The 27,952-nt window shown below is 41.7% G+C and overlaps 2 protein-coding genes across 7 annotated transcripts in view; one reads left to right on the top strand and one right to left on the bottom strand.

Moving 5' to 3' along the window:
- The window catches only part of tcerg1b (transcription elongation regulator 1b (CA150)), a 105,917-nt gene extending 92,385 nt beyond the window's left edge, over window positions 1-13,532 (top strand). For all 6 annotated transcript variants that reach the window (XM_072591109.1, XM_072591107.1, XM_072591105.1 and 3 more), the window contains 6 exons: window positions 5,530-5,694; window positions 8,629-8,811; window positions 9,995-10,174; window positions 11,165-11,248; window positions 11,336-11,436; window positions 12,867-13,532. In XM_072591109.1, the coding sequence (XP_072447210.1) occupies window positions 5,530-5,694; window positions 8,629-8,811; window positions 9,995-10,174; window positions 11,165-11,248; window positions 11,336-11,436; window positions 12,867-13,068 (915 nt within the window). In that variant the 3' untranslated portion in view covers window positions 13,069-13,532. The remainder of the gene's footprint in view (window positions 1-5,529; window positions 5,695-8,628; window positions 8,812-9,994; window positions 10,175-11,164; window positions 11,249-11,335; window positions 11,437-12,866) is intronic.
- A 6,591-nt stretch (window positions 13,533-20,123) lies between these two features.
- Window positions 20,124-22,712, bottom strand: LOC140491827 (G-protein coupled receptor 151-like). The gene has a single exon (XM_072590221.1). The coding sequence runs from the start codon at window positions 22,332-22,334 to the stop codon at window positions 21,084-21,086; it is 1,251 nt and encodes a 416-aa protein (XP_072446322.1). The 5' UTR covers window positions 22,335-22,712; the 3' UTR covers window positions 20,124-21,083.
- Window positions 22,713-27,952: the final 5,240 nt, after the last annotated feature.

The following is a 27,952-nucleotide window of genomic DNA, read 5'->3' as shown; positions in this document are numbered from 1 at the left end:
TTTTTATTTGAAAATTGCATGTTTATTGATAAAATCTGTTTTCTTAAAAATTGTAACTTGTTGATCTTTTGCATTTTGATGTTTTCTAAAGCCATTTTGTAACCATTTTATGTATTCTGTTTTATAACGAGAATAGTCTTTACAGTTTTGTGCTGTGCGGCCTATCAATCAGTTCAGTCTGACAGCTGTCAATCACTGACAAGCAAAGTATTATGGGAATCCCTAGTGAGGAAAGCATTGGTGTTTCTCTGTGTGGTGACTTTAGCCTCCCGCAGCTCTGGTACTTTACATTTTTTTAGTTCTTTTCCTTGTGAAGTGAGAGTTGTGCCCAGAAATGTGTTAAGACAAAACAATCAAAAAAAAATAGATCTGGATAGAACCAGATCGTGTTCAACTTTTATTCTATTGCTAACTCTTGTAAAGGTATTTTAACTTGTGTTTCTATCTGTAATTAGTCTTGTTGTTCTTTAACAAGTTACAATATGTAATAGTATCGGACTATGTTGTGAAGCTTTCTCAGTCTTCTCCGGGACTTGGAGTATTGGCATTAAATTATGTTTCTTCAGTTGTTAAAGCAAAAATGCTTTGTTTAGTTTACATGTTACTCTCCTCTCTGTTCACCACCCTCCTCTGCCTCACCCAACAAAACCCCCTTCTCTGTTGCTAACTTTGTCTCTGAAGAACTGGCAAGTTTAAGTGTTAGGTAAAACAACATTTTGTTGCTCTCCTTTGCTTAGTTGGAAAGGATCGCATATAGTTGGCTGCAGAAACCTTGCTCAGTTCACTAAATTCAGACCATAGTGGTTTCATCATTTTCCTTACTGCCCTGAATTGAGGTGAGGCTACAGAGCTGTGAAATCAAAAACTTGTTTCCACTCCTAGAATTATAAAATCATAGATTGATATAACACAGAAAAAGGCCATTTAGCCTTTTATGCCCAAGCCAGTCCTCTGAAGAGTAGCTTAGCTTGTTCCAGTCTCCTGCCTTTTTCATGTAGTCCTGCATTTTAGTTCTTTAGATAATCATCCAATTCCCTTTTGACAGCCATGTTTGAAACTCCCTTCACCTCCGTGTACCGCAGTGTGTTCTACTGCTCATTCCATAAAAATGGGTCATTACTCTTTCATCTCTGGTTCTTCTGCCACTCCTTTAAGACACTGTCTCTCACCTTCCACCAGTGAAAACAGTATTCCCCTTATTTCTCTGTTAGTCTCCTCATGATTTCGACCACCTCCAACATATCACATCACCTCTCAAATCTGTCATTTGAAGAACAGTCCAGCATTGCCAATCTATCCGTATAATTGAAGTCCCTCATCCACAGCACCATTCTCATCATTCTTTTTAAGGATGTCAGAAATAGGAACTGGTCCAGACCATTCAGCCCCTTGAGCCAGTTCTACCATTCCATTCAAAACAATTGTGGCTGTTCGTCTATCTATTTGTTTGCACATTGCCCACATCCATTGATACCACGAGAAAGTTATTGTTTCTGATCTTAGTTATATTCATTAATGCAGCATTCATAAACCATATGAGCAGGAGTAGGCCATCTGACCCTTTTGAGCCTGCTCCGCCATTCAGTAAGACCATTGGCTGATCTTCTCATGGTCTTGGGTCCACTTATCCGCCCTCTCACCATAGCCTTTAATTCTTCTACTGTTCAAAACTTTATCTGTCTTAGCTTTAAAAATATGTACTGAGGAAGCCTCAACTACTTCACTGGGCAGGGAATTCCATAGATTCCCAACCCCCTGGGTGAAGTAGTTCCCTCCTGCATCAGTCCTAAAACTACTCCCTCTAATTTTGAGGCTATGCCCTCTTGTCATAGTTTCACCCACCAGTGAAAACATCCTCTCCAATTCTATCTTACCTATTCCCTTCATAATTTTATATGTTTCTTTAAGGTTCCCCCCTCATTCTTCTAAATTCCAATGAATCTAATCCCAGTGTATTCAGTCTCTCCTCAACTCCAGAATCAATTTAGTGAGCCACTTCTGCACGCCCTCCAGTGCCAGTACATCCTTTCTCAAGTAAGGAGACCAAAACTGCATGCACTATTCCAGGTGTGGCCTCACTAGCATCTTATACAGCTGCCAACATTTCATCTCTGCTTTTAAGCTCAATCCTTTTAGCAATGAAAGGTAAAATTTGCCTCCTTAATTACCTGTGGCACCTGCCACCTTCTATGTTTCATACACAAGGACACCCAGGTCCCTCTGCACAGCAGCATGCTGCAGTTTCTTACCATCCAAGTAAAATTCCTTTTTACTGTTATTCCTACCAAAATGGATGACTTCATGTTTATTGACATTGTAGTCCATCTGCCTGACCTTTGCTCACTTACTTAAACTATGTCCCTTTGCAAAGTTTCACACTCCTCTACCACTCATCTTGGTGTCATCTGCAAACTCTGACACGCTGCAGATAATTCCAAAGTTTCGCAATTCCAATGATTGAAGAAATCCCTCATCATAGTCTCAAGATAAAAAGACAATCATATAGGACTATGACCCTGTGCTTTAAATGTCCTAGCCAGCAAAAACAACTCTCGACTCCCTTATCAAATTGTATATTTCACAAGAATACCTCTTATTCCTGTAAACTCCAAAGAATACATAATATAATTTAGGTGGGCCCACTTAATTCGAGTGTCAACATAGGACAACCCTTATCCCAGAAACCAATCCAGTGAGCCTTTGATGAAACTGCCTTCAAGTCAGTTGTATCCTTCTTTAAATGTAAAGATCAAAACTGCACATAGTTTTCCAGTTAAAAGCAAAGCATTGCCACTAGTAGAGATCTTAAATTCATTAGGTGCTATAGACGCTCAGCAGGTCTGGCACATCTTTGGAGAGAGAAACTGCTTTCACATTTTCAATGCAATAATTGGAGTCGAAATATTAACACTTCTTGTCTGCCCACAAATGCTACTCAATCTGTCCAGCACTTTGTTTTTATCAGTTTTCCAGGTATGTGGTCTCATCAAAGCCCTATACAAGTTTAGGAAGATTTCCTTATTCTTGTACTCCAATCCCCTTGTAATAAAAATCACATGTCTTTTGCCACCTAAATTATATTATGTATTGTTATGCCACTTTTATATTCCTGGTCGCAGTGCACCCATTTTTTTTCTTGAATATGAAAGTTTGAAAGTTTCACGCCATTTAAAAAAAAATACATTTTTATTGATCAAGTGAAAGTTCTCTCATTTCCCACATTTTACTCCATGTGCCACCTTATTGTCCACCCATGCAATCTCTCTGTAACCCTTGCAACTTCACTTGTTCCCACACCTGACATTCCCAACTAACTTAGCATTATCAGCAAACTTAGATTCATTATCTCTCCTGATTGCTCCTCCGTAACCTCTGCTGGAATTGTGGATATTGAACTCAACTCAGCTATTACATTCCCATGTGGTCAAATAAACTGCAATATGGACAGTTGAGGCATTCCTGCACAGAATAGCCACTTGGATCAGATGCATAATGTCCATGAAATTGGACCTCAAAAAGAGTGAGCATCTTAGCAGGAGGAGACCAAGTTAAGTGGGTGAGGATGAGGGGAAGAAATGAATTAACTTAAAATGTATGGGATAAAAATTACATGACATTTCCTTTAGCTGACCAAAACTGAAGGAACAGAATGTGACAATGTGTTGCCTTCTGTCAGTTTACCCAGCATTGTTTCATGCAGTTGGACCACCTTTAACATATTTAAGCAAAGTGGCAAATTTAATAACTGCTCAAAATCCTGTGTTCCTTTACATACTGCCCAGCATCTCATAGGTGTTCAATGGACAAGATATTGCTGTCTGAAGCTTGCCACTGAATGGTCAGCCTTGTTGAGAAGGTATCTTGCTGGGATTTAGTTCACTGCAAATCATGAGTACCTGATGTTGGTGCTGACGTTCCCTAGGTTTGAGTTTAAATTTCAAATGGCATTAAACATTTGGTCCTTAAACACCAGCCGAGCTTGCCAGTTGCATATCCCTCCTGTTCCTACTCAATTTTCAGTTTATTATTTCTAATATATCAATCAGTACAGCTTTGTTTCTGAAGTATCATCTTAAAATATCCTTAAAATTAAGAGTGATAAATGTTTGAGCCGTGCTGCCAGTAAAATCCAACATATGCAGTATGCGTGAAAGGATCTTTTCCATTCTAACTAGAAAACATTTGTTTAGTTCTTGAAGTAAGCTTTCAAGTAGGGAAAGACGCTTGGTTAAGAATGTTTCAGTTCTTTCACTTTGTTGTTCATTTTCAGCAGCAACCAAAATACTGAATCAATGGATAGTTTAACTATATTTAGACTCAGCAAGCTTCACATATCCGTATACTGATTATATGCTTAATTTAAAACACTAATAAGTAATTACCTTAACTGGTAGTTATATACAATCCCCAGTCATATAGACTGCATTGAAGTTGCTGTATGTCAATTTAATTTTGTATTTAAAATCCCCGTACTTTAAAATCAGCTGCAATGTTCCTAGAATTTATAGCATAGATCGGTTTCAAATGTTTTTTTTATATCTCTATTGTGTTTATTTAAAAAAAAAACTGTTTCCACCAATTGTGGATTTATACAAAATAATTTTACTATATTTCTGGGCTTTTTAATTTGTGATGAGTTTCATCCATTTTGTACACACATTGTCTGCAGCTACTGTATTGGTATCTAATTTTAAGATGATCCTTAAACAACTAAATCATATTGTTGTGTTGCATTTTAATGGAAGTAGATTGTCTGAAAAGTGGTGTCCAGTCACCGAGCCTGTTTTGCTCCAAGAACAGAATTGAATACTTAATATGTAGTTAATTTCAAATTAGTTTGGAAAATTTGTCTTCAGAAACAAACATAGGCCTCTCAAAACAGGATTGTCATGAGTTTGAAACTCTTTGGTACGTTGGTATTCTGCAGTCCTGGAGTGAGCTCTCTGTCTCTGGCTGCCAGCTGAAGCACATCCATCTTGAGCTGAGCAGCATTCAGCCCAACTTCACTGCATTGTAACTTTGGATCTGAGAGCAGCATTGACTGGCATTGTGGAGCATCCCACTCACTAAGCTATAGCAAATGGTGCCAGTTGCTCAAGTAATATGTTGAAATAAATCAAGAACTTATTAATCCCAAGATGTAAAAGAAATTGCAAACAATGAACGTATTAGCACCATTTCTTTTAGAAAAGCTATTTTTGAAAGGTTAATTCAGTCGAGCTAAAACTTATAATTTGTAGTTAATTTTGAAGGATTTGATAAAGGGATAAACACTCTGCCTGCCCCTTAAAAAATTTGATCTTCTATAACTAGGCATAGATCTATAAAATAAATATTATGATTTAATGCAATATCTTATGAAAGTAGTTAGAACTTTAGTGTGGAGGGTGTATTCACTTTCCTTCAGTGTGAGGTGAGTAAATGCAGTGGTGACTAAAATAACACAGTTGCAAAACTGTTTTCTGACTTGGATTTATTCTTCATTTCTCCCCTCATCAAATTCTCTATGCAATATTCAATACTGAACAGATAAAGGGCAACTTCTTCGACATGTTATCAGAACATCACCTGGACAGTCAGTTACGTTGGAGCAAAGTAAAGGAGAAATTTGAAAGTGACTCACGTTATAAAGCTGTGGATAGCTCTGGGCTCAGGGAGGATTTCTTTAAGCAGTATATGGAGAAACTAGCTAAGGTAAGAGTTGTGCATTAAAAACTGCGCAAGCGTGCTTCTCCATTGATTTCAGTGGGTCAATGCCAAGTGAAATTCTGAGCCATACAGGTCTTGGTGAACTCAGTAGCTAGCTGCAAAAGATGTTGTTTATCCACCTTGTGTGGCCTGATGGTGTTGAGGCTTGCTGTTCCTGACAACGATTGCTGGTATTGAATAGAATGTAAGAGTGTAGATAGGGACAGGGATTTCTCTGTGTCACTGTCCAAAGCCATTGACACTCTCAGATTTAGTTGGTAATGCACAATTTGACTGTTACTGAAAAGAGGTATGTTGTTGAAGCTTCGTTGCCTTGCACTCACCAGAACAAGTCCAAGAATGCCAGACTTCAATCACAACTGTTTATACGAAAGGAGGAATGGATGCTGATTGGTTAACAAGTTAACTTTGGTTGATGCATTGTCATGGAGAAAGCAAAGGGTGGACATGTTCCTGAACTTGAATGGATGTCATTTCTACCAGTGTAAATGAGTCACGTTACAAACTCAACTAATCATCTTAAACTGGTAGTTGATTTAGCTACTAGCACACTTACTACTTTTTTTACTTTAGAAAATGTTGCCCAACCACAGAATCATGTCTAACAAAAGACATTTACTTCAAATTCTACAAGAACAGAGGGCAGGTTTAGTCTGTCTACTCTGCCTGTTATGAAAAACTATGGGACAAGCTGTTTGATTTTATTAGCCAATTGTTTGGATGAACAGCCCGCACATCTGGTGTCTCACTGACTTTGTAATTCATGCTCCATATTAATCAGCTGTGGGGTGGGCAGAACGTCTTTTTGGGCTGGCCTGGAAATACAAAACAAACATCAGTTGTTCGACTGTGATTGGGTGAACAATTATTGAATGACCTTGAGTGCACTAATAGCTGTACCAACAACCAATTTAAGATTCTCAGTTGAGCTCAAAGCATGGCATATTTATGCTTGCTAGATGCAGCGTGCATTCACATTATGGGGCCTGTTGTTTGTAACCAAAAGAAATATGTCCAAGTTTCCTACCTTTTATAAATTAAAAGTCTTGAGTCCACAATTCCCCATGTTGTCCCTATTGCAGAACCTTGGTCAATTAGAGTCAACTTTCCAACCAATCAGCACCCTTTTACTCCTGTAGTATAAATTGCTTTATTTGAAATTTGGCATTCTTCCATTTTTCCTGACAGATACAAAAGATAAACTTCAACAGCGTATCTCTCTTTGCAGCAATACTTACATGTGAGGAATGATCATTGGAATGAAATGTTGGAGAGCAACAGGTAGGAACTTGTGCCTTGTGAACCAGTGAAGATCCATTGCCTCCAGAAGAGATGAAAAGGAAATTGTTTTGAAGCTGTTTTTAATATCACAATTGTGTTGTTCTTTGGTTACTTTTATAACATCTATAGTACCAACACTAGTGAAAGATTTGGATTATTCTGGAGGCTACTTCTATCAGGTTGTTTCCATTGCCATCTCTGAGTGACTGTGTTTTGACTGAGTTGGCAGAGTAATAGCAACTACTTGAACAATAGGGATAAAAGGCCCCAGTAACAGATTGGAGTACTTGCAGCAGGTGTTCCTCTGAATGAATCTGCTAATAGTTACATATTCCAGATCGTGTGGCATAAGCAGCAGCTTCACAACATGATTCAGACTTTCACATCCTGTACCTGTCAAAACCAGTAGGAAAGCAAGGAATATACAGTGATGGGCAGGGAAGAAGGAATTATGTTCATGTGTTTCTCTCTTGATTATTTTGAGTGCTGTCAAAAGTCTTTTTGCAGCCTTGTGCTTTGTGAATTTTCATGTCTCGTTTGAATGGAAAGACTGGGTCATCTTTGTGCAGGTGTATTGTTATATTAGCTATGTTACTTGTCTAATAATCCTGAGAACATGAATTCAAATACCACTCCACTTTGAGAGTTTGAATATTGTGTTTTTAATTCTAGATTTTCTTTTGAAAAATCTGGTGGCTGTAGAAGTGACAATTAAGTTGGCAGATTCTTGTACATTTCTTCCTCGAATGTGTTTGTATGAGCCAAATATGATGCCAGTCCCACATGGTGAGGTTGACTATTAGCCATCCTGTGAAATGATCTGGCAAGCTCAGTTGTTCTCCTCAAAAATGCTGCGAAGAGTTCAGTTTGAGGAGGAGGCCTATTAATGCCACTGGCTAAGTGACAATGAGCATTAAATTTTGGCCTTGACAGCTGCACCTACATATTTTAAAGACTGGCAGAAGCAGTTCTGTCAGGATTTCTGTCAAGCATAATAGTGGACACTTGTGTCATTCTCATGCCATGTTGACATAAACTGACCAATGACTGAATTTGTTCTTCCAAATGTTAACTTTTTTAAAATCAGTTAGTGCTAGTGATGTGGAGTGATTTGCAGAGATAAATAATTAGTTGTGCAAGGCATTGAATGGTATTAAAGCACATTTGTTTGTGTGAGATTTCCTGTAGCTTTTTATCACAGCAATGATATCTTATGTTTGTTCCTGGCATTGTCTTAGCTTGTACTGGATTAGTGGTGCTGGAAGAGCACAGCAGTTCAGGCAGCATCCAACGAGCAGAGAAATCGACATTTCGGGCAAAAGCCCTTCATCAGCATCCTGATGAAGGGCTTTTGCCCGAAACGTCGATTTTGCCGCTCGTTGGATGCTGCCTGAACTGCTGTGCTCTTCCAGCACCACTAATCCAGTATTTGCTTTCCAGCATCTGCAGTTATTGTTTTTACCTCATTGTCTTAGCTTGCCTACTTCCTTTCTCCTGCTTGGATGTGCACCTCAGAATGGTCATTAAACATGCTTAATAGAAAAAAACTGTGCATTTGTAGGAACTGTTCTTATTTAAATTGCAGTGGTTTGTTTAAAGTCACCAAGTAAACTCCACTATCTTGCTCCCCCGTGATAGCACATAGACTCTGATAAGGAGAAGGAACTGGAGCGCCAGGCACGAATCGAAGCAAGTTTACGAGAGAGGGAGAGAGAGGTTCAGAAAGCTCGTTCAGAGCAGACCAAGGAAATTGACCGGGAACGAGAGCAGCACAAGAGAGAGGAAGCCATCCAGAATTTCAAAGCCTTACTGTCTGATATGGTAATAAGTCTGTGTATGCAAGTAGATTTGCTCAAACGCCAATCCTGGTTGTATCTATTTACATACAGAAATTGTTGATTTGTTGTAAAATAGTACCATACAATAATATATTTTCCTGGTTGCCTGTTATTATTTTGGGTGAACCAGCTTTAGTACTTCCCTTAGCTGAAATTGCATGACTTTTATTAAAAATTATACTTCATCATCAACAATAATCATTATGTGGCAGTTCGTCCCTTTGAGTGAAAGGTTTTCAGCTAAAATGATATTCATTCAGCTGTATTGGAGTTTTCATTTACTTTGAATTGATTTTACAGCAAACCTTTTATTAACTTGGCATCTATGGGACTAGGGTATTTCATTTATATTCCAAATATTCAAATTGATCAAGAGGTCCACATAATCGATATGAAAAAACACACTCCGTAATAGAAACGTAACGCAAGGGGTAAACGCACCAATATTATACTTTATTTACAGCATAAATCACTTAATTCAACTTTGGAAAGTTTTTTTGAAGGCAGAGAGCCTTTGCACTTGCGCCCTTAACTCACTAATTGGACATCGCAGAGATTGTGATTAATACAGTAAAATTCTGGTATTTGAGGTATGTAATTTTTGCTAGATTATCAAGAGTGCTGGTTCGTAAGGTGCCAGTTAAGACAAAATTTGTTGTGTCTCCTAAATAGCTTAAAACTAGTAGGTTTATTTTTGCTTTTTGACTTTTTTCTCTTTTTTGGAGTGTATCTAGTACCAAGTGCATCAAACACTACAAAGTAAAGTTATTTTGGGGGAGTAAGCCAAGGGTCTTTGGTCCAACATGTTTGTACCTCTGCTTTCAGATGAAGGTTATCTGTCAAATTTCTCAGCTTGTCCCTTAGTCACATTTCTCTCCAGAAACTCATCTTATTTTCCGTTGAACTTTCACACAACATGCTTTCCAATGCCCTTTGGTGGGAAAGTTCAGCTTTGCTTCCCTTACTGGCGAGTGATTCTCCATAACTGAAATATCATCATGACCTTAAATTAAATCAACTCAGTGTCTTTACCTTGAGTTACCTTGCTTTAACTTGAGTTTGTCTTGTTTTTTGAGAAAAACAATATTTGCATTCTGCAAACACAACACTGTTTCTTCCCCTTTCACAAAATAATGTGATTGTTCATGCTTCTTTGTGTTCTACAGGTCCGTTCTTCCGATGTGACATGGTCAGATACTCGGAGGACCCTTCGCAAAGACCACCGCTGGGAATCTGCTTCATTACTGGAACGGGAAGAGAAGGAAAAATTATTCAGTGAGCACATAGAGGCACTTACAAAGAAGAAGAGGGAGCATTTTAGACAGCTTCTGGATGAAACCTCAGCGGTGTGTGTGACTAATTCACTGTTGTTAACCTTCCTTCTGAATCTTTATATATCTTGATGGTTCTGCTTGGTAATGTGAATTGTGTGCTGATAGCAAGTTCATTCTTTATGGGGTAATGGTATGAACATCTCGACATTTATGTGCTTTAAATTCGAAGAAGTACTACTTATATGTTGCACCTCATAATAATTGAAGTTATACAGTGCTTTATCATTAAAATATAAACATCTCATTTATAATGAATTAGTTGACGTATGCAGGCAAATGTCAATAATTTCTAAAGTAATTGTGGAGGACTTTTCAGATGCAAGTTATTAAACCAGAAAATAAGGAATAAAATTGAGGACAAGAACAACAGGTTTTGCACAATTGCTGTTACTTGAGAGGGTAGTTATGAGTCATTGTCACAGACTTAACTCAGTATAGAAGAACCTTGATCGTCCGGCATTCGATATCCAAACATTCGATTATCCGAACAAAATACTCCCTGCCCGTGTCGTCCAGATAAGCCAAGGTTCCTCTGTAGCAATGTATCTCTAAGTCATGATGGTATCCATCAGGCCATTGATGATTTTCCCATGCATCATTTGCTCTTGCTCTTCCAGGGAGTACAGATTATGGGTTTGGAAAGTGCTCTTGAAGGAACCTTGCAGCACTGCTGTAATGCATTTTCTAGTTGCTGCACACTGCAGTTAGGTTATGCTTAGGTGGAAACTGTTCAAGTTTGTAATGGATTGTGTATAAATCAGGCAGGTTGCTTTGTCATGAATGGTTTGAGCTTCTTGAATGGTACTGGAAATACACTCATCAGGAACGTTATCACGTTTCGGATGTATAGATTGTGAAAGTACTTTGTATGAGTCCCCTACCACAGAATAGCTGCTTTTGAGCTGCTCTTGTATCCACAGTATTCATATGGCTCACTTAGTGGCTGGTGAATGTTTTCAGTTCCCTACTTGTTAGTCACATTTGTTTCTTTTTGAAATGTAGATTACACTTACCTCGACATGGAAGGAAGTGAAAAAGGTCATCAAAGAGGATCCTCGCTGCATCAAGTTCTCGTCTAGTGATAGGGTAATGGTCATGTCTGTTAATGTTGCAAAGTTTTCAATCATTCACCTCCATCCAATTCTTCACTTGCTTACTTGTGCTTTCTTTCAGAAAAAGCAGAGAGAGTTCGAAGAATACATTCGAGATAAATACATCACAGCCAAAGCAGACTTTAGGACACTGTTGAAAGAGACCAAATTTATTACTTACAGGTGAATAATGCCTGCTGTCACTTGGGACTACAGTAAACTTCTGCTTTCAATGTTTGCCTTTAAAGCTTTCATTGCCAGCAAAATCTGGTGTACTTTCAGATGTCCAAGTATGTAAGAATTCTGGTTTGTTATTCAGGAAGCTGTAGTCACAGTCAAAATTGATCTCAAGTATTGTGTGTTATTTTGGGACTCTTGTCTCTCTCAATTTGGTACATTCACCACCAAAATATTCTCATCCAGTCATATCACTTAAATCTGGTAAGTATTCAGCGTGTTTGTTCAATTTGCTAAAGGACACCTGTTTCTCTATTTATTAGCACAGATGCACAAATCTAGGAGAAGGAAAGTGCATGTAACTAGAGCTGAATCAAGAGGCAAAACTTCTTGAAACACGTAGCTGCATCCGCACTTCAGCTGGGTAACTTGCATATTCAGTTATACAGGTATTATGGATTGGGAGACAATCACGCAAGTGTAATTTTTCATGTTGAGTCTTGTGAATGAAAATAATTTTTATATGCTTTAATAGCAACAAAAGTACCTGTTCAAGAAGGTCAACTCATACCTGAATGGCATTTTGGATTTAATTGCCATACTTTCTTTAATAAAATGTTTGTTACCGAAAGCAACCAATTAAAATGTCCACTGTGATTGGCTTGGATGAATTGGACCAAAAGGCCTGTTTCCATACTCTGATTATCAATCTGTGTGTGCACAACTGCATCCATTGTCCATCACGTCCTTAATACAGTTTTTGATGCGCATGGTACTTTCATTGGTCAGGGAATAAACCCTTTCAAATCTTCAAAACAGCGAATGTCAAATTGTTTAATCTCAAAACAACCAAAGAGGGGGAGATTGGACTAAAAATAGTCAAATGGTTACCTGTCTAGCCAGAAAAGTTACATATTAAATATTAGGCTGTATTATGTTATACCCTGCAGTTGAATGTTTCTTTTGTCCAAAGTTTCAAATATATCAGTTTACCATCAACCTTAATCAGTGTGTTGTGTACGCAGCATTGAGGGAAAGGAGGTAGGGTCGAGATATTTAGTGAGGGTATAAGTTTTCACAAAGAACTATTTAAGAGCAGCACTGACAGTACAGGAGGTAGACAGTGAGCTGGAGGAGATCCCCCAAGATAGATTAAAAATATCCACAGCACACTCACCACCAACTTCTCAGGATGTCTGGGGATGAGCTATGAGGGGATGAGTGGTGATCACATCCTCTGAATGAATAAATATAGCAGCTGATTTTGTTCTGCTCATGTAGGGATACACTTTGTCTATTATTTTCTGAGGGAGATGACACAAAAGTATGGAACAATTTATGAAGTGAACCATGTTGCTTTTGTTGAATGGATTTCTGAAGAGCTTGTATTATCTGTCACAAGTAAATTTGTGCTGGGTTTTCTTACTCTCTCCAAGGTCAAAAAAGCTACTGCACGAGTCAGATCAGCATTTAAAAGACATTGAAAGGATCCTTCAGAATGACAAACGATACTTGGTGTTGGAGTGTGTGCCAGAGGAGAGACGCAAGCTCATTATGGCCTACATTGATGATCTAGATCGGCGAGGCCCTCCCCCACCTCCCACTGCATCAGAACCAACCAGACGCTCTGCCAAATAACATCAAACAGTTCTCCTGAGCATGAGCAGGCTGCCCATCAACTGAGACTTGTGCATGAGCCATCTGCCAGACATCAACGTGTGTGCAGTATTAATGTGTCTGCTTTGTCCAGTTTTGTATATAGTATGGACACATTTGTACCAGCTTGTCATCATGTTGAAGTGGAAGCTTTGACTCATCATTCAGTTGTGTAAAATACAACTTTAAAAAAAACAGCTGACGTAGTATGTGTAGCATGGTCATTGTCCAAACAAATGGCTGTGCCACAGCAACTCTGTAAAAACTAGCATTTAGTTACCAGTAATTTTCCAAGTCAGTCACTGATCTCAAAAGGGGTTTTGTTTGTAACATTTAAGCTTTTACTTGTGTTTAAATGTAAGTTTCCAAAGTGACTTTATTAACTAAGGTGTTGGAAATGTTGCCTAGTTGAAATGTTTACTGCAATAAACCATTTTTTTTCTAAATTGTTTGGAAAGCAGTCTTTTGTGCTGATCTTAAGCTGTTTTAAGCAAAAACGCATGAGTAATTATAGTTCTGTCTTCCGAAAGCATGTGCATTTTTTCAGATGTCAGCTAACTTTCTATCTGCACCTACCCCAGAATCCAGGTCTTGGGTTACAATGCATTCTATCACTTGTTCAAGTTACTGAGATGCTCCAGACTGTACCTTGAGATTGGAGATTTGGCTCAAATACCCATTGTGTGTTATAACAGACTTTCAGTAGCTTGCAATTTTAACGTCCCAGTTTTCTGTTGTAACTGAAATAATTGTTGGAATGTCTTTGGGAAAAAGTCTAGGATGAAACACTAAAATGAAAGTGGAATACGGCAGATGCTGGACATTTTTTTAAGACTAGATATTTCTGGGAAAACCGCATCTGTGGAAAGAAGAACAATTAATGATTTTGAGTAAAACTTGAGAGCTTTTCAGCCTTCTGGACTTGACATCAAATTCAATCTCAGACCAAGAACTCTCTCCTCCATTATTTTATTTTCCTTTCACACAGCATTTGTGTGTGTGTGTGTGTGTGTGTGTGAGAGAGAGAGAGACTTGTTTTTATGATTTATCTTTCAATTACAGCTGACCTTTATTCTGCTTTTTGCACGTGTCCTGGACCAGTACTTTCTTCACTGCAAACACTACCTCTCCATTTGGCTTTTATTCCATGACAGCATTGATATGCAATCTCAGTTGTTTCTTCAAACTTTCCTTGACTTTGTCTCTTCCACCCCCAACCTCCTAACATCGTAAATGGCATGTACCCATCACATCACCTCTGTCCAGTTCCAAAGAAGTCATATTTGACTTGAACTTTTAACTCTCTCTCCGCAGTTGCTGACAGACTTGAGGATCACAACTTCAACACATCACACTTTAGCTGTCTTAATTGCTGCTGCACTTAACATGAAGACTGGGAAAGGATTGTTAGGTTATAGGAAACTCATACCTATCACGTTCACTCTCATGTTTAAACTACCTTGACTGGTCTTTTAAAGATAGAATCTAAGAGCAGATGTAGGCCATTTGGCCCTTCAAGCCTGCTCCACTTTTCAATGTGATCTTGATTGATCATTCATTGGCACTTTCTTATTTTCTTCCCTCTCCCCTTGATGCATTTAAAATCTATAAATCTTATCATTAATATATTCAGTGACTTTTGTTTCCACAGCCTTGTAAGTCCGTTTAGGTATGGTAACTAAAATTGCAAGCAGTACTCCAGGTGTGGCCTCCCCAAGGCCCTGCAGGACTGCAGTAAGACATTGTTAATTCTGAACATTCATCATCTTCCTGATGAAGGGGTTATGCCCGAAACGTCAATTCACCTGCTCCTCGGATGCTGCCTGACCTGCTGTGCTTTTCTAACAACACACTTTTCGACTTCCCAATATATCAATTTAAATAATACTCTTCTTTGAATTTCATACTGAAGTGTGAACTTTCACATTTGCCCACATTATACTACTGCATCTCACCCACTCAAACAACTTGTCTAAATCACCTTGATGATACCTTACATTCTCATCACAATTCCACCCAGTTTTGTGTGGTTGGAGAACTTGGAAGTGATGCAATTGCTTCCTTCATCCAGGTTATTTATATATGTAGTTAGAACTGTCACTGATTTTTCATTATTTTTATTTCACCAATTTTTATTTTGAGCTGAAGGATGACTTGCGGATTTTGTAGAACAGCTTGTGGTAAAAGGAAGAGAGCAGAATAAAATTTGCTGGACTCTGAGGCAGTTCCAGCAGATTGGAAAATAGCAAATGTGATGCCACTCTTTATAAAATGAGGTAGACAAAGGCTGAGGAATTATAGACTGGTTAGTTTAACTTCTGTAGTGGGGGAAAATGCTTAAATCTGTTATCAAGGATGAAATAGCAAGACATCCTGATAGCAGTTGTCACTTTGGGAAGATGCAGCATAGGTTCACGAAAGGTAGGTCTACTGGAATTCTGCGAAGACATTACGGGCATGGTGACTGAGTGCCAGTTGTCCAATGTGATTGATCTAGATTTCCTAAAGACATTCGACAATGTGCTGCACAAAAGATTGCTGCATAAGGTAGGGGTACATGGCATTACAAGTAATGTATTAGGATGCATAGAGGATTGGCTAACCAACAGGAAGCAGAGTGGAGGTTGATGAATGCTTTTCTGGTTGGCGATCAGTAACTAGTGGTGTGCATCAATGTTGGGACTGCAATTGGTCACAATTTACATTGACGATTTGGAGTTGTGGACCACATAGTGTGTGTAAGTTTGTGGATGACACTAAGATGAGAGGTAGAGCAAAGTGTTCAGAGGACTGTGAAACTTTGCAGAGGGACGTAGTTGAACTGGGTGGGCAAAGGTCTGGCAAATGGAATACAATGTTAATAAATGTCAACCATTTTGGTAGGAATAACAGTAAAAAGGACTATTAATGGTTTTTAAAAATGCAGCATGCTGCTGTGCAGAGGGACCTGGGTGTCCTTGTGCATTAATCACAGAAGGTTGGTCTGCAGGTGCAACAGGTAATTAGGAAGGCAAATGGAATTTTGCCCTTCATTGCGAAAGAGATTGAGCTTAAAAGCAGAGATGTTAAGTTACAACTGTATAGGGTGTTGGTGAGGCCACACCTGGAGTACTGTGTGCAGTTTTGCTCTCCTTGAGAATTGGCACTACAGGGGGTGCAGAGGAGGAGAGACTGAGTCGACTGAGATTATATTCATTAGAGTTCAGAAGAATGAGGGGTGATATTATGAAACTTATAGAATCATGAAAGGAATAGATAAGATAGAAGTAGAGAGGATGTTTCCACTGGCAGATGAAACTAGGACAAGAGGGTGTAGCCTCAAAATTAGGGGGAGCAGATTTAAGACTGAATTGAGAAGCAACTTCTTCACCCAGAGGGTTGTGAATGTGTGGAATTCCATGCCCAGTGGAGTAGTCAAGGTTACCTGATCGAATGTTTATAAAGCGAATAATTTTTTGAACAGTAAAGGAATTAAGGATTATGGTGAAGGAGTGGGTAAAGTGGAGCTGAGGTCACAAAAAGATCAGCCATGATCTTATTGAATGGCAGAGCAGGCTCGAGGGGCCAGATGACCTATTGCTGCTCTTAGTTCTTACATAAATAGTTTTTGTTTTGCTTGTGGAGCAAGGCCTGGAGGCTAATTGAGGGCTGAGTCTTGATTAGAAATGTACCTATAGAAACACCCAGGAAGAGCATTGTGTTTAAACAGAAGGCAGAGGTTGCCTATTAATGGTGCCAGAATCTAGGAATTGATTCTGGTAAGTATGGAAGAGACCCTCTGTTCAAGCAGATGGCAGATCTTCAATGGTATTGAGGCCTGCTTGGTAGCAGGGTGGAGTGGGCAGTGTGAATGGGACAAACGGTCTATCAGGATGGAACCAGAACTGAACTCTTCAAATTGTTTTGAGGTTCATAGTTCCTTGAAAGTAGAGTTGCAGGTAGATAGGATTGTGAAAAAGTATTGGTATGCTTTCCTTTATTGGTCAGAGTATTGAGTATAGGAGTTGGAAGGTCATGATGCAGCTGTACAGGACATTGGTTAGGCTATTATTGGAATATTGTGTGCAATTCTGGTCTCCCTCCTTTCAGAAGGATGTTGTGAAATTTGAAAGGGTTCAGAAAAGGTTGTAAAAAGATGTTGCCAGGACTGGAGGATTTGAGCTGTAGGGAGAGGCTGAATAGGCTGGGGCTGTTTTCCCTGGAGCGTCGGAAGCTCAGGGGTGAACTAATAGAGGTTTATCAAATCATGAGAGGCACGGACAGGATAAATAGACAAAGTCCAGAACTAGAGGGTTCAGGTTTAGGGTGAGAGGGGAAAGATATATAAGAGACCTCAGGGCCAACCTTTTCACACAAGAGAGTTTTGCGTTGTCATAAGCTGCCAGAGAAAGTGGTGGATGTTGGTACAACTGCAGCATTTAAAAGGCATCTGGATGGGTAGATGAATAGGAAGGTTTTAGAATGATATGGGTCAAGTGCTGGTAAATGGGACTCGATTAGGTTAGGATATCTGGTGGATGTGTTGGACCGAAGTGTCTGTTTCTGTGCTCTTTATGACTATTATTCTAAGTGAACTTGGCTGCTGACAAGACAGCATGAAGATTTGAAAGCTCTGTCTAATTTGCACACCACCTTTTGGAAACACAGAGTGCGAAGTGCCTTTACCTGAGAGAACTGAGAAGATGATCCCAGTTGGCAGTTCCAGAAAAGCAACCAGGAGTCCACATCTGTGCCTGTGAAACAACACATTGTGAAAACCCATTTAAGTGAATGGGTCAGTTTTGTTGTTTTATTTATCCCTTAACAGTGGTTGTTTGTCTTTTTTTTGTGGGAATGTTTCTCATTTAAAGCATAGACATTAGCAGCTTACCCGGTTTATTTTTTCTCAGTTAAAGTTATTTTGTATTTAACAAATAGTTATGTTCACTTGTTTGAGAAACAAAGCCAGTGTCTGGATGGAATTATTAAGTCTGGGATTGGTTATTTAAAAGTGTGGTGAGTAATATTGGGGGTCTTTGATTCACTTTCACTGTGATGTGAATAGAGGTAGAAAGGCTGATATGTTTCAGCTGTCTGTTTGGTAACAATGCTGTGTAAGCCTGACGTCCAAATGCTGATCCTTGCTGGACCTCACTCGCCAATGCCTGCCACTCAAAAAGACCCATTTATTCCCACTATCTGTTTCCTGCCCATCAACGAATTCCTGCTATGTCAATGTATCACCCTGTCCCATGCCATTTAACTTTGCCCACTAACCTCTTATGATGGACTTTATCAAAAGTCTTCTGAAAATCTAAGTACACCACATCCACTGATTCTCTCTCATTCTACTAGTTACATACTCAAACAGGACTTGACTTCATAAACCCACAAATTTGACTGGGACAATACGATAATAGGAAAAAACAGAGGACACCCAGAGAATTGGCACACACCCATGAATAAACACATTGACCGAGATCCAATATACGGACCACTGCAATGAGCAACTGGAAGCAGCGGGAATGAAACCAAATGAGCTCCAAAAGAGACAGTACAGCAGCGCTTCATAAGAGGCTCCAATGCTTTAAGGATGTCACTGAGAAAGGGATGAAGTGTTTGCAAATCAACTTCCCAGGTTGGTGAACTTACCCACACCTATGCCATGCTGGTTTTCCCCTATCCCATTAAAGTCTTTTAAATCTTTGATAACAGACCCCAGCATTTTCCCCACTACTAATGCTGGGCTAACTGATTTGAAATTATTCAATGTCATGGTTTCCCATAATTGTCCTGACAAATAGTACTTAGAGGTTGCATTATTGTACATTTTTATTTGGTTGATTGGAAAGAAGAGGTTTTAATCAGCAAACCATCGAGATGACTCGATGTTGTTCAAAATTCCTGTAATGATGTGAAAGAAGCTTTGGATGACTATCGTTTTGTATTATCGCTGCCCCAAGTATTGAAATTTCAAGCCCACTTTGGCCACAGAGACAAAGCAATATATGAACTAGAGGAAACCTGACCCCAAATTTACCATTCTCTCCTCGACCTTGTGGAAGTTACAATAAATCCATTTTATCCTTCAGAAACGACGGTCATTGGACTTCAACTGTTCAGTCTGCTTTCTCTGCACCGATGCTGCCAGACCTGCCGAATTTCTCCACCAATTTCTGTTGTCGATGAGTGTGCACCTCCTTTGGCAACATGCGGTTTATCACACGATATAATGCTGTGATAATTCACCTTATCCGTATGAACATTTGGGAGATTTCTAGTTTTGAAATATATGCATCCTCTTGGCTGAATCTATTCGGAAATAATTATTCAGAAAATGTGCAATTATTGAAGATTGCAATTAGCATTAGATCGCTCACTAAACGTGAGAATTCTTGTAGGCGGTTAGTCGATACCGTTCGAGATTTTGGTTCACGCCTCTTTCGGGAAAAGCATTCCGTTTCTCTTCCCCCTGTCCATTTTCAAATCGACTTTATTCTTGTGGGGACATCCCTTCAACGCAGTTAAGTTGCGCATATAAGGCGGCGCCGTTAAAGTTACACTCTTCTGAAAGACCGTCAAAAGGTAACACGTCCAAAACAAAACAAAACTTGTGGATTCTGAAGAGGTGAAACAAAAACAAAACTCCTGGGGAGAGCTCAGACCTGGGAGCATCTGTGGGGAGATGCTGCCAGTCCAGCTGAGTTTCTCCAGCAGCTTCTGACTTCATTTCCACGCTCACTTCTGAACGAAGAAAAACTTGCCTCTGACGGGATTTCCCCCCCCCCCCCCCCCTTGTCTTCACCTGTTTACGAAAACTCCATCCGCCTAATAAGTCATCTGAAACATGACAAGTAGCAAAATCGCAATTCTCGTACGATAACGAAAAATACTAGTCTTGTCTGCTGAAGGTCTGCGTTCAAGGAATACCTCAAATACTTTATCGCTAATCTGAGTCTTTTAACGAGTTGTGGAGACACTTCACCTGCTGGTGTGTGGTTGTTATTATTGCAGGGGGGAAAAACGTTCTGAAATCAAGGAGGTAACATCATCGCATAAACGTTTTGTAAACCTATTTATTATGCAACAAGTATCAACAAATAATGTATATTTACACTTCAGGACCGCGGACACTGAGCCAAAACAATTACAATTCAACATCGCTTCTTATTCGGCAACATTAAAATTCAATAAATCATCGTCAATTATATTATAATCCGGACAGAAACTATTCTTGTACAAAAAAGTGGAACTCAATTCATACAATGACCTTTACTGGACAGTTGCATCTTCAGCACATCCATTTAAAATTACCAAAATACAAAGGACGTTTCAGACCGGTTGAGAAATTCCAGACACTGACATAGAAACCCGTATCCACACACTGGGCCGGTTAAAAAATACAGACGGATTGCTAAAAGGGAAGAGTGCGTTCAGAAATAATTCAGAGACGCTGGCGAGGACCCACCGCGGTCACCACGATAACTTTTCACCCGTTGTTGCAAAAAGCCGTTTTGCACAAATTCTACAGAAAACAAAACATCGAACGACAAGACGCCTGGCCAGCTGGATTTAACTTTCACAACAAAATCCAATTCATTCCAACAGGTATTTACACAGGGTGGTGTTAAAATCAGAGCTCCGCGTTTCCACAGCTCCGAATGACCAATACCCCTCATCCGCGTTGCACTCGAAACAGCCAAAGGACATTCAGCCCATCTAAGACTCCCGTCGTCCACCCGAATCCCCTGATGGTCTGCAGCCAATTGATTCGGAGACGTTTCAGACTGCAAGCAGCTCGGGGATGGCGATAATTCCAGCATTTCTTGTTGGATCGACACTGGAACAAAGGGGTGTGCCGCCGCACCAACGCGGTTAAAATTGATCAATCCCAGTCCGGGCAGTCCTGGCCAAATGCCGTCAAACCGAGCTTCGGAAAAATCACATCAAGATGAAACGAAAAGTCCTCTCTCTGTCTGTCTGTCTGTCTGTCTCCCTTCCGCGCACACCGGCTTCAATCACATCTCGGGGCAAGGCGTCTCGCCTTGGTGCTCCCAGGGAATGGGATCTTCCTGTGCAGCGGCGGGGGTGTTCTGCCGGTCGTGCCAGAACTGCTCCATGTCGGTGAGGACCAGGTTGGCCGGCTTGCTCGCCGGGCTCTCCTGGTCAGGCTCGGGCACTTGGACGGACTTCTCCTCTTGCCGGGGCCGGGGGTGGGGGTCGGGGGGTTCTCTCGGGTCCCCCGACCCCCTGCACTCCCGGGGCCCGGGGGTCGACCGGCGGCACCCGCGGCAGGAGGCCAGCCTCTTCCAGAGGGCGGGGAACTCCTCCCGGAACTCGCCGGAGAGGGCGGCGAACAGCAGCGGGTCGAGGGCGGGCAGGGCGAGCAGCAGCAGCTGGGCGGGCAGGGCGAGCGCGACGGGCGGAGCGGCCGGGCGCAGCCTCCGCCAAAGCCAGGCGGCCCATTCCGGGGCGCAGAGGGCGGCGAACGCCAGGCTCAGGGAGCCGGAGAGCGCCACCAGGCGCCGGCCGCGCCGCTGGTTCCGCAGCTTGGGGTGCGCGGCGCCAGCCGCCGGGGTGCCGCTGTGCCGCGGGCGCCACCGGCGCAGAGCGCGGCAGTGGAAGCTCAGGCTGCACAGCACCGGCGCGCCGTACGCCAGCAGCGGGTAGAGCTGGGCGTAGACAGCGGCGAAGGAGCCGCCAGGGGGCGGGTGGGCGACGCAGAGCCGCCGGCCGGGCGCCTGCAGGAGGAGCCCGGAGAAGACCCATCGCGGCGCGGGCAGGCTGAAGGCGAGCGCCCAGAGGCCGAGCAGCAGAGCGGCCAGCCTCCAGCGCCGCGCCGGGGATGCCCGCGGGCTCCGGCTGACATGAGCCAGGCCGGCCCAGGCCAGCGCCGCCCCGCTCAGCGCTCTGGCGGCCAGGCATCCGTGCAGGAGCCAGTCCGAGGCGCGGCACGCCAGGCGGCCGAGCTGCCAGGAGGGGCGCGACCAGGCGGCAGCCCGCAGCGGGGCGCACAGCAGCAGCAGCAGCAGGTCGGCGGCGCCCAGACTCGCCAGCAGCCCGTGCGCCAGCGAGGAGCGGCCTCGGCGGGCGTGAGCCAGCAGCACGGCCAGCAGCAGCCCGTGGCCGGCCAGCCCGAGCGCGCAGATCGCTGCCACCGTGACCGGCAGCGCCAGCCTCACACCCCGCGACTCGATGGGCAGAGAGCCGCCGGCCAGGCGCAGCCCGTCCCCGCTACCGTTCGCCAGGCGCAGCGCCACTCGCTCCATTCCCCAACTCCCCCCACCCCCAACACCAGAAAGGGGTCTCCTGTCTCAGAGGCAGGAGCACTGTCACTGCCCCCCCCGCTACAGCTAGGGGATCGAGTGACTAGCGACCACAGCCAACTCCTTCCACACGCCGAGGGACATCTCATAAATACGCTGCTGCTTCAGGGGTCCAATTAACATGCACTCGAACACCTACCTCCTTCATCAATCATGCATTATCTTTTCAGATTAACGTATTTGCAAACAGACAAAAATATCTCTAACGTGGTCAGGCACCTCGTCACTTCACTGAATCGCGCAACGATTAGCGTGCAGAAGAATCTTATTCGGACCATGCGCCTGCAAGCATTCTTATTCGCCTCCCCCCATGTTGTGTGTGTGTGTAGGTGTGAGACACACTGAAAGACCACAGGTGTGCAAATCTTTATTTAATTCCCACCACCACCAAGAGGTCAGTGACCAGCAGTGTCCTATGCACGCATTTTATTATTCTAACAGCCTGCCTTTCTCCCATATCCCCACACTCTATTTCTATCCAAGCCTTACAAAATTATAGCTGAAACTAGCAGGAGAATCGACGTTTTGGGCATAAGCTGAATATTCAGGAGCTGAATAAGGGCTCATGCCCGAAACGTCGATTCTCCTGCTCCTTGGATGCTGCCTGACCTGCTGCGCTTTTCCAGCAACACACTTTCAGCTCTGATCTCCAGCATCTGCAGTCCTCACTTTCTCCTTACGAAATTATACTCCACAACCACCCGAGGAAGGAGCAGCGCTCGAAAGCTAGTGCTTCCAAATAAACCTGTTGGACTATAATCTGGTGTGTTATTGTTAACTTTGTACAATCCAGTCGAACATCGGCACCTCCAAATCTATCCAAGTCATCATCCTTTTGAATGCCTCGATTGAATCTAGCTCCCGTCATACTGTACTCCGGACCCTAACTACTCATCAAAGTATTTTCTCACATCGCCCTTCCTCACGTCAATTTAAAACGATGCCTTTGTTTTTGTTTCTTCCTGGAATTTCATCTGCCTACTCTGTTCAGTCTGCTCATGGTTTTGAACACAACAGTCAAATCTCTCAGCTTTCTTCTCTTCAAGAAGAGCAGTCCCCAACTCCCTCAATCTACCCTCGTAACTGAAGTTTTTCGTTCCTGGAACCGCTCTGTAATACATTCTCACCTTTCCCCTAACCGGGCACCCTCAATATTGCCTTCAATTTATTTTTGTGTTGTCGGCGGTAGTCACCAGCTCATTCTGGTGCCGAATGCTCTACATTCTAACTTATAAAAATGCGCCTAATTTTGTGGAACATTGTTGCGAATGTGTTGAAAGACAAGTTTTCATGTGCCGCGTCTCTTAGTTTTGTGTTATTTGTAAATCCCAGATTTGAACCGAGAGTTCTCTGCTTAGTGTTGTAATGAAAGGATTGAATTGAAGTCTTACCTCAAGACAATTTAAACACAACACAAAGCATATTAATATGCTGGATTTTTTCCCAATCATTTTACTTTATATAGCACGTTTAAAAGAGTGAAAAGATTCCCAAAGCACTTCAGCACAGGTTCATCACGTTAAAAAAACAGTTGCGAAAGGATAAGAAGGAATCAGAATGTGGGGGCGGGCTAGATCAAGTTTTATAGGGAATTGTAAAGCAGGATTGAAAGGGGGAATTCAGAGTTTCGCCCCCAGGCAGCTGAAGGCAGGATCACCAATGGGAAGGCTAACTAAAACCAGGGATGAGCAAAAGGATCAAAAGCAGCAGAATACAAGAGGGGGATGATAAACCGGGACAGATTTGGCAGAATCACTGTGTGCAGAGCAGGTATGATTTTGTGAAAAAGTTTCCAATCTGCCCGCTCCTTTGCCTTTCCCCAGAATTTTTTTTTCTGCATTAAATTAATTTTACATTTGAGCTATTATTAAATCCTCTTCCACCTCCATTTCAGCCACTGTGTTTCAGGTCACAACAATCACTGCGTCAAATATTGTTATGATGGTAATGTTGGACAAACCAGAATGAAATCTGCCATGACAGACTAGGAGAAAGTGAGGACTGCAGATGCTGGAGATCAGAATCGAGAGCGTAGTGCTGGAAAAGCACAACAGGTCAGACAGCGTCCGGCTTATGCCCAAAACGTCGATTCTCCTGCTCCTCGGATGCTGCCTGACCTGCTGTGCTTTTCCAGCACCCACACTCTCAATTCTGATAGACTAGAACTTTAGTTTAATTATTATTTGATCATAGCTGTCATCAATTGCCAAATGCTTTCAAATGAGATTGTCAATGTACTTGCAAGAAAACATAATAGCATAAGGTTTATTCCCGCCTCAGGCGACTGACTGTGTGGAGTCTCCCCGTGTCTGCGTGGGTTTCCTCCGGGTGCTCTGGTTTCCTCCCACAGTCCAAAAATGTGCAGGTTAGGTGAATTGGCCATGCTAAATTGTCCGTAGTGTTAGGTACAGGGTAAATGTAGGGGAATGGGTGTGGGTGGGTGCGCTTCGGCGGGTCGGTGTGGACTTGTTGGGCCGAAGGGCCTGTTTCCACGCTGTAAGTAATCTAATCTAAAATGTACAAAAGAACAGACAATAAACGCCATAGATATGACAATTTGAAAATTTAAAGTGTAAAATAGAAAATTCAACTATAGGGAATTCAGGACAAATTTAGCTGGTTGGCAGCATCTGTGGAGAGAGAAACAGAATTAACATTTAAAAGTTTATAACTTCAGAATAATACTGGTCTAAAAATGTTAGTACTTCTCAGCATTTTGCATTCTGTCTTAGATGCAAAATACGCTTTATGTTGGTGCTACATGACTTTGGCTCAAGTGAGTCAGTTTTGCTTTGGTAAGTTCACTTTTTTGCCAGAATTATTATCTAATTGACTCTTGTTAATTGATCAAATAGTTTATTTAAGTAGTGTAAATGTTCGTGTGTCTTGCTAAATACAACTGTGTCAACAACACAGTTAGCTAGTCTTTCAATAACTTTGTTGTTTACTTGCTGAAATGTTGCTAGTGTAGTTTTTTCCCATTCTGAACAGCGCAATATTGTATTGATGAAATCCATCCAGTGTTACAAAGCTGAGATTTCTTTCACGATATCAGTCAACAGAACTTGTCAAGATCCTTTCAATAAGTCAGTTTTGGTAACAAACCACATACATTCAGTTCTTTCAATGCATTCCATTAGTCATGAAATATGATGAGTCTGGGTTTGTTATCACATTGACAGTGATAATGAATGCAGAATCTTCATTCCACTTCAAGTCTCAGAGCCTTCATCTTCGATGTATTCCAGCCATTAAGACTCATTGTCCATTATGAACTGAATCTCTTCCCTCGCTTGAACTACCTTCTCTAGATTAAATCTGTAAAGATGTTGTTTTATGGTAACACATTCTCTAAACTATTATTGTGTATTACGAAAGATGTTTTTCCTGGTCTCCACACAAACTGAGTTGAATAAGTATTAGTCTTTATCTTGCTTTAATAATTTTCTGGAAAATAGTGTATTATTCTACCTTATCTTTTAAAGCACCTTAATATTTTCCAGTGTAATTACTGAAGGATCAACTTATGGATTTTCAATTTCTGATTAATTTCCCAATTGTTCTACTTCTTTTTAAAAGAAACACTCACTATTTCTTTGGCTATCATAAAAACACTTATGTTCTCATTAATATCCCTGTTATAATATATCTTTGAGTCATAGAGATGTACAGCACAGAAACAGACCCTTCAGTCCAATCCATCCATGCCAACCAGATATCCCAAACCCAATCCAGTCCCACCTGCCAGCACGCGGCCCATATCCCTCCAAACTCTTCCTATTCATATACCCATCCAAATGCGTCTTAAATGTTGCAATTGTACCAACCTCCACCACTTCCTCCGGCAGCTCATTCCATACACATACCACCCTCTGTGTGAAAAAGTTGCCCCTTAGGTCTCTTTTATATCTTTCCCCTCTCACCCTAAACCTGTGCCCTCTAGTTATGGACTCCCCCACCCCTGGGAAAATACTTTGTCTATTTATCCTATCCATGCCCCTTATAATTTTGTAAATCTCTATAAAGTCACCCCTCAGCCTCTGATGTTCCAGGGAAAACAGCCTCAGCCTATTCAGCTTCTCCCTATAGCTCATATCCTCCAACCCTGGCAACATCCTTGTAAATCTTTTCTGAACCCTTTCAAGTTTCACAACATCTTTCCGCTAGGAAGGAGACTAGAATTGCACACAATATTCCAACAGTGGCCCAACCAATGTCCTGCACAGCCGCAACATGACCTCCCAACTCCTGTACTCAATACTCTGACCAATAAGGGAAAGCATACCAAATGCCACCTTCACTATCCTATCTACCTGCGACTCCACTTTCAAAGAGCTATGAACCTGCACTCCAAGGTCTCTTTGTTCAGCAACACTCCCTGGGACCTTACCATTAAGTGCATAAGTCCTGCTAAGATTTGCTTTCCCAAAATGCAGCACCTTGCATTTATCTGAATTAAATTCCATCTGCCACTTCTCAGCCCATCGACCCATCTGGTCAAGGTCCTGTTGTAATCTGAGGTAACCTTCTTCGCTGTCCACTACACCTCCAATTTTGGTGTCATCTGCAAACCCACTAACTATACCTCTTATGCTCACATCCGAATCATTTATATAAATGATGAAAAGTAGAGGACCCAGCACCAATCCTTGGCACTCCACTGGTCACCGACCTCCAGTCTGAAAAACAACCCTCCACCACCACCCTCTGTCTTCTACCTTTGAGCCAGTTCTGTATCCAAATGGCTAGTTCTCACTGTATTCCATGAGATCTAACCTTGCTAATCAGTCTCCCATGGGGAACCTTGTTGAACGCCTTACTGAAGTCCATATAGATTACATCTACTGCTCTGCCCTCATCAATCCTCTTTGTTACTTCTTCAAAAAACTCAATCAAGTTTGTGAGACATGATTTCCCATGCACAAAGTCATGTTGACTATCCCTAATCAGTCCTTGCCTTTCCAAATACATGTACATCCTGTCCCTCAAGATTCCCTCCAACAACTTGCCCACCACCGACGTCAGGCTCACTGGTCTATAGTTTTCTGGCTTGTCCTTACCCCCCCTTCTTAAACAGTGGCACCACGTTTGCCAACCTCCTGTCTTCTGGCACCTCACCTGTGACTATTGATGATACAAATATCTCAGCAAGAGGCCAAGCAATCACTTCTTTAGCTTCCCACAGAGTTCTAGGGTACACCTGATCAGGTCCTGGGGATTTATCACCTTTATGCATTTCAAAACTTCCAGAACTTCCTCCTCTGTAATATGGACATTTTTCAAGATGTCACCATTTATTTCCATTCTATATCTTCTATATCCTTTACCACAGTAAATACCGATGCAAAGTACTCGTTTAGTATCTCCCCCATTTTCTGCAGCTCCACACAAAGGCCGCCTTGCTGATCTTTGTGGGGCCCTATTCTCTCCCTAGTTATCCTTTTGTCCTTAATGTATTTCTAAAAACCCTATGGATTCTCCTTAATTTTATTTGCCAAACTATCACATGTCTCATTTTTGCCCTCCTGATTTACCTCTTAAGTATACTCCTATTGCCTTTA

Source organism: Chiloscyllium punctatum, chromosome 20 (genome assembly GCF_047496795.1).
Source record: "Chiloscyllium punctatum isolate Juve2018m chromosome 20, sChiPun1.3, whole genome shotgun sequence".
NCBI classification, from domain to species: Eukaryota; Metazoa; Chordata; class Chondrichthyes; order Orectolobiformes; family Hemiscylliidae; genus Chiloscyllium; species Chiloscyllium punctatum.
Note: the sequence above shows the minus strand (reverse complement) of the source record. Positions and strands in the feature narration are given on the sequence as shown.

What these genes read in the sequence shown, in the direction of transcription:
- LOC140491827 (XM_072590221.1), bottom strand. Translation starts at nt 22,334, where the DNA reads ATGGAGCGAGTGGCGCTGCGCCTGGCGAACGGTAGCGGGGACGGGCTG.